The 6,849-nt window shown below is 35.1% G+C and overlaps 1 protein-coding gene across 1 annotated transcript in view; it reads left to right on the forward strand.

Moving 5' to 3' along the window:
* FGFR1OP (FGFR1 oncogene partner) overlaps positions 1-6,371 on the forward strand; it is a gene marked incomplete at its 5' end in the record, with an annotated part of 17,448 nt that extends 11,077 nt beyond the window's left edge. The window contains 6 exons of the mRNA XM_009871260.1: positions 863-1,080; positions 3,494-3,603; positions 4,191-4,259; positions 4,999-5,038; positions 5,714-5,807; positions 6,297-6,371. Of these exons, the coding sequence (XP_009869562.1) occupies positions 863-1,080; positions 3,494-3,603; positions 4,191-4,259; positions 4,999-5,038; positions 5,714-5,807; positions 6,297-6,371 (606 nt within the window). The remainder of the gene's footprint in view (positions 1-862; positions 1,081-3,493; positions 3,604-4,190; positions 4,260-4,998; positions 5,039-5,713; positions 5,808-6,296) is intronic.
* Positions 6,372-6,849: the final 478 nt, after the last annotated feature.

Consider the following 6,849-nt stretch of genomic DNA (forward strand, 5'->3'; position numbering starts at 1 on the left):
ATTGCAGTACCATGTGGTAGGTAGAAAGATGCTATGTAAAAATAACAGTCTATTTTTTCACAACATCTTCATCTAGGTAAACTTGAGTATTATTCCTTGGACCTGTAAGTTTTGCAAAGACGTAACTTGAAGTGTATTACTTAATATTAAAGTTAGCATACAGAGTACTCCTTACATGATTGAGTATCTCTAGGACTGAGACATAAGCGTGGTGCAGAGACTGAAAGTTATATTCTGCTGCAGTACCTTGTTTGTGGTTTTTTTAATTAGTATTTGGAGGGAGAAGGGGTCATTAACTGCATTTGTCTTATGATTACCACTTTATAACAATATTATATTGCAGAGACTATTGTTTAATGTGGAAGTTAGAGTGATTTGCATGGGTTTACGTTGTTTTCTTTTGAAGACAATGGCTGTAACTAACATTTCTTTATAGAGGAGTTGCAAAGCAACATTAAACCATCATGTAACTTTCAAGGTGTAAAATAAAGTCTTCTATATTAAAAGCTAGGAGGTAAGAACCAGTCTGGATTTCTTTATTTGATGACTAACATCTTTTAAAATTCATTCCTTTTATAATAGAGGCTATGCAGATAGCAAAGCAATGCAGAGAATGGAACAAGATTTTTTTAATGGCAGCAGCAATAAAGAACACTTCCCCTCTAAAGTGTTAAAACAACTTCTTTCATCTGGTGTGATTCCTGATGATACTAAGAAATTTCTGAAAAGTACTAATAAATCTGAGAACTTTCTAAAAAGTGATGATAGGTGTATATTATGTATTGTGGGTTTATATTGCCACGTACAATGTTATAAGACATGTTTATTCCTTTTAGTGAGGGCTTTTCTTTTATCTTTCAAGGCTGCTGAAACCACTCAAAGCGATACAAGTATCGCATCAGGGGAAGCAAGCAAAAGAAGCATTCACTTCTTGCCTAACGAAACAAAACTAGATCCTCAACTGGAAAACAAAGACTTAAATACCAAAGAAAAAAGTGATCCAGGTGTGGATGAAGATGATGTAGAGGGAGATTCTTTTTTTGATGATCCTATACCCAAACCAGAAAGAACATATGGCTGGTAAGCAACATGGATATCCTACTTAATACAGGTTTATTTTGTCCTCGATATGCTTGCAGACCTTTGAGAGCTAGCTGCTGTAAGTGTGTTTAGATCTGTGTTGTTTTGTTTCCAAAATGTGCTTTTCTGTGATTATGTTCTTTAATGCACAATGTCATCTGGGATCTTTTGGATGTACCATTGAGTGGGAAAACTTGTATCACTTTAAGGTGCATGGGTTAGACTAGGTAATGCCCCCAGCATATTTCTTTGGTCGAATGAACGTGTCTGAGGCACAGACATCAGTGTTTTCCTCTTGTGGCAGAGCTGCAGTGATGATCAGCACTAAAGGAAGTGAACAATGACAGGCGTAACACTTTAGAGATCTGTGTGGCTTTGTAAGGAGTACAAAAAAGTCTGATGAATCTGTAAACTGGCTTCATAGCTGTGAGAATAAAGAAAGTTTTCTCACAGTCGAGGGTTTCCTCTTAACACTGCAACACCTTTTCTATGCACTTACGTTTTCAGTGAAGTGTTGTCATTTCTGCATATGCCAGTTTTGCAGACACTTCTGAAGGACGTTTTTTGTTGTTATCATCTGACAAATACCATTTGAAACAACCTAGTAGTTGAACTACACAGCAGCCTTGTTACAAAAATTGAAAAACCTATTTTTGTGTTATCCTGTCAAGTTATCTCAAAGCTTAGTTAGACATCTCTATAGAGATATGCTGCAAGATCATTTATTGGTGTACTTTTGCTGTGCTTGAGTAATTGGAGAATTACTTTAGCTTAGTAGAGGCTACCAGAAGAGGCTGTAGAAGCGTTTGCAAGTCAGTTTGACAGTAGCGCCTCTCACATTGGCTTTCTCCTCTAGCTACATTGATAGCAGGCCAAACAGCATAAACTTTATAATTATCACTACAGTAGATACTTACTCATGGAAGGGAATCATTCTGGTACAGCACAAAACAACCATGCCAGGTAAACTAGGTTTCTTTAATGAATTAATGGACTTTTTGAGAAAGATTATTTATAATACAGCTTTTGCTGAATTTATCTACTCGGAGCAGATTTTTTTTTCCTCAAAGAGGAGCGATTTTTCTCTGGAAAATACTGTGTGTTACAAATAACTCTACTATAATATTTCTTTTTTTCTTATTAGAAATATCACTCTTAAAGATGCATCCACCTGCAGTTATTCCTCCTTACTCGAGAGCTCGTTTAAATAGCCTTTATCCAAAATCTAACTATTGTAGTAGGTGGTTGTGTTGCCATAAAATAAATTAAATACATTGGGAAAACTGGAAGAGGCTGGAAAAACTTTTGGATAATAACAATATTTACTAATTTCTTATTGTTTGAGCGTTTTCATATGACAGGAAGGGAAGTTCACTTTGAAATTGGCTAAATAGGGTTTCTTTAAAAAGACCATCCAAGAAAAAGACACTTAATTGTTCAATAAAACAAGGATAAATAAAGGATAATATAAGCAATGTTCCATAATAAGGTTTGCTGAGTATATTAATAATAAATGAGCTGGCAACTAATTGTAACGGAGTTGTCTCTGATGAGTCTTTTGCTTCTACCCTCCTGGCAGCTCCTCTAGAGGAGAAAAAAGAACATATTCTTCAGGTGAAATCCTTTGTGGTATGTGCTGATGTACTGGAGTCCCAGGGGATGAGCAGCATGTAGGAGAGACACCAGAATTGCTTGATTTGCAAAAAGATAAATTCTTTATGGAAGCTTTGCTCATTCCTGTAAGAAGAGTGCCTTAGAGAGAAAGGGGACATGCAGTTACTAAGGAGAGTAAGACACGATCCAAGCTCTCATTGCCACTTGGTCTCTGAATTGCTGTCGAAGATCTTGAAGTGTTTTAATATGTGAAGGTATAAATGATTTTTTGGTGATAAAATGAATGATTCAAATGTTGTCCATTACTAATAGGAATGAAATCACAGTAACAAGCAGTTCTGGTAATACTAAATGTGAAAGTCTTGATGTCTCTAATAGTGTTTCTTCGTCCCTTACTTGGAAGTAGTATTTCAAATATATGAATGGAATAGGTAGTAACCAAATGAACTTATATCTGAATCTTTCTTCTTTTGGCTGCATTCACATGTGGATAATGAAAGGCACCTTGATATAACTAGTGATGCTGAGGAAGGTGCAGGAACTCTGTCTGTGAAAGATGGCAGGCAGAAGTCTTTGCATAGGTGAGGAAGTGACTTTCTTGCTGAATGTCATGCTTGACTCTTGTGACCGTAAACTGCCTACTGGTTTTAGGATTGCAGAATGAATACTCCTTTCCCCTTGCTCTTTGCTCTAAATATTCATGTTCTAGTTCTGTGAGAACTTAGTAAATGGCAGAAAAGAAAGTCACTACCCACATTTTACAGCTCTGTGAAGTACTCATTTATTTGATTTATTTTAGGAAAACTGAAGCTAATAAAGCAGGGGGTCTAGCATCCCTTTCTGATGCACCACCTCTAAAAAGTGGGTTAAGCTCCCTGACTGGTGCACCTTCGCTAAAGGAGTCTGATAGTAAGTTTTCATGTATTTTTGTGTTTTGGTGAATGTGGCGGAGATTTCCTGTGATGTAATGAATGATCTACATGTTCAGATGCAAATGTGGTGAAGTCTGTTGCCCCCTTCTGGGTATAATGTGCTTTATAATAATGCTTTTTTCCCTAAATGATCGCATGATGGTTTTGGTATATTATGCTACTGTTTGGGCATTTTATATTTTGGAATATGAAAAACTGATCTACACTTTTTTTTTTATAAAATAATTTTCAGGAGTATAATATTCTACTGCTCAGTTTTTATCTGAAACTAACTTAATCCTTTATATAGATTATTTGCACACATTCTTTAATTAATTATATTAGCTTTCATATTGTAAAACCTGATCCTGAATACTGGGAGATCATCCCTGTTTGCTACTCATGTTTCATGTTAACAGAGTTCAGACCTGAAAATCAGATATAGTATTACTGTACGGTAAAATTATGTAATACTATTGTAAAAGAATAAAGAATGAATGAATGTTATGAATGGTTGATGGATATGGGATCTTATTAAAAGTCATAAGTCACATTTCTGATATGAATGCTTTTGGTTTGTTACAGATTTGAATAGAAACTCTGTTTTGAAAGACCTGCGGTTGGTGAATGCAAAACTGGGATCCCTAGAATTAGGCAAGTAACTGCTAAGCATGAAGAAACTGATCTTTTGGATTGTAAGTTCTGACTTGGCTTCTTAAGGGAGGCTGAGAAGCTGAAATACCTGTATTAGACTAAAATATTTGACTTTTACTTCTGTCACTCTATTTATTACTGTTTTGAAATTTACTGCAGTTAGAGCAAGATCTATTCTAAAGGAATACAGAAAAGTGAAAACTGATCTCTTGTGTGTGGATTAGTATTTTAAACATAGAGAAAAAATTTGATTAATTCCATGCACACATTTGCTAATATCAAGTGATAAATACTGTTGTCTGGATTTCTAAGAAAAGAAGAGCTTTGTAGTTGTGGAAAAAGATAGCCAGATAAGTCTTTCTGGTTTTCAGTGGCATGCTTACTTGCCCTCCACACCTTTGAAAGTTCCCTTGCAAGCTTTAGGAGCAATATGAAGATGATGTGATATAAGAAATATCAGCTTTCTTTCAAAATAGAGCTGCCAGGTATTTAAACTTTGTCTTCAGCAATGCAGTTGACATCGTGAAAATGTGTGTTCAATTTCAAAACCATTTGTGTAAATGAGACTGAGATTAATTAATAACAAACATGCTAATTTTCCTAATCAGCACAAGTGATTTTATCTACTTGCACTTTTGCTGGCCATCAAACCCCTGTATTTTGGTGCAAGAATGGATTATTTTCTGGCATTTCCTGAAAAGAAAACTCGTTTGATTAATACCTTTTAAAAATTATTTAGGCAATGGAGATGATGATGAGTATGCCGATGACTTCAACAGGTAAGAGAAGGATAACACTGCAGTGGCATGGTATTTTATTCATTATAAGCCTACCCATTAGTGTATTTAAATTATATGGTATTATTTTAGCTAGTCACTCTTGATGGAGTCTGTCAGTGTCTCAGAACTCCTTTAAACTTCAATTTGCTATTAATATATATAAAAATGTATTAACACATTATTTACATATAAATGTAAAAAAAATCCCTTTTTGTTGTGGGTAGTAAGTTCCTTAAAAAACAGGTGCTAACTTTAAAATGATAAGTTGTTGCTTTTCTATGGAAGGTGTTTGGGTTTGTTTTTTTCCTGAACTATACCCTTAATAATGTTTTAACACTTTTAATTAATGCTGTTAGACAACGAATATGGTGTATGCTGAAATACTCAACTAAAAAATAAAGCATTAGTAATATTTAGCATCCTTATCCTTATGATGTGAAAGTATTAGTGTTGTAAACTGCAGGACTGAGGCATAAGTATTTATCTGTTTTCTATCATAGCTTCATCTAGGTAGAAAGCCTTCAGTTGTTACGGGTTTATTAAGTGAATTCATATTTAACTTTCTAGGAAGTGAAGCTGCAATCTAATGTTGGGTATAAAGTGACAGTGAATTTAATATCTGGATGTTTGAAAAGAAAGTCTTATTTCTACATGTCTGATTTTCTTTCTCTTTAGTACTAGTCATCGCTCAGAAAAAAGTGATATCAGTATTGGTGAAGAAATAGATGAAATTTCTGTGGAAACAGAAGAGTCAAATGCCAGTGATAAAGTATGATTCTTTTAAAATTGTTCTTGACATTCTTCTGATCTTTGTTGGGTTTGTTTGTTTATGTGGGTTTTTTTAATCTTCCATGAAGGAATGTACCATAATCATATATTCTTAGGATACGTATTAAGGTTGTATTATTTATATTCTGTGTTTTTGCACCAGGTATTCCTGCCAAGGTAGATACTCTATTAATTAAAAATCACAACAATTGTTCGGTAGCACAACTCAGTGTCTTTTTCTAGGCATGTAAAATGTAGTGGTTTAGTATCCAGTTTGGTGTCCAGCGCAGGAATGTACAGATACTGGTTTGATATCTAGCATAGGAATGTCTTGTCCCTATATCTCAAGATTTGCCTGAGCACCTACTAAAGAAGTTTGAAATTGCACAGAACGAGCTTGAGACCAAGAGGATGGGATGCTCTATGAAGGACTAGAAGAAATGATACTGTTTCTGTGCTTTCTGAGTTTGTAATTTCGTTTCTTTTCTAGCTTGAAGGCATCACGCAAGACTTTACCATTTCTCAATTAAGTGATGTTGCAGATTATCTAGAAGACGTGGCATAGAATTGGACAGCAAAAATGTTTCATTGTGCTGGACTGGAAGACTGCTGTGGACTGTTAATTTCAGACAATCACTTCTTGCTGGCATGTCCACTCCCTACTTGTGCCTTGTGTTTCAAAAAGACTGTGGCTGGAGAAGGCTCTTAAATACTCTTAACAAGAACTGAACGAAACAGTGCGTCGAGTCTGTTATCAGAATTTTCTTCATAAGGTTCAGCCAAACTTTTTACAGCAGGAGGTGAATTTTCCAAGCAGAATGTCCATTGCTGGCAGTGGGCATAGTAAAAAACAGTTGATAAGAGAACATCTGCAGACAGGCATGTGGCTTTATAATGAACTTGTACTGTTACTGTAACAGTCTGAATATTTTTTTTTAAAAGATAACCAAAGCAAGAACCTTCAGAGGTAGTAGTTCTACTTATGCTTCTTCTAACACAATTTTGTCAAGTCAGTATGTAGTATGTATTTATGGTAACTCTAG

Source organism: Apaloderma vittatum, unplaced genomic scaffold (genome assembly GCF_000703405.1).
Source record: "Apaloderma vittatum isolate BGI_N311 unplaced genomic scaffold, ASM70340v1 scaffold6416, whole genome shotgun sequence".
Taxonomy (NCBI): Eukaryota; Metazoa; Chordata; class Aves; order Trogoniformes; family Trogonidae; genus Apaloderma; species Apaloderma vittatum.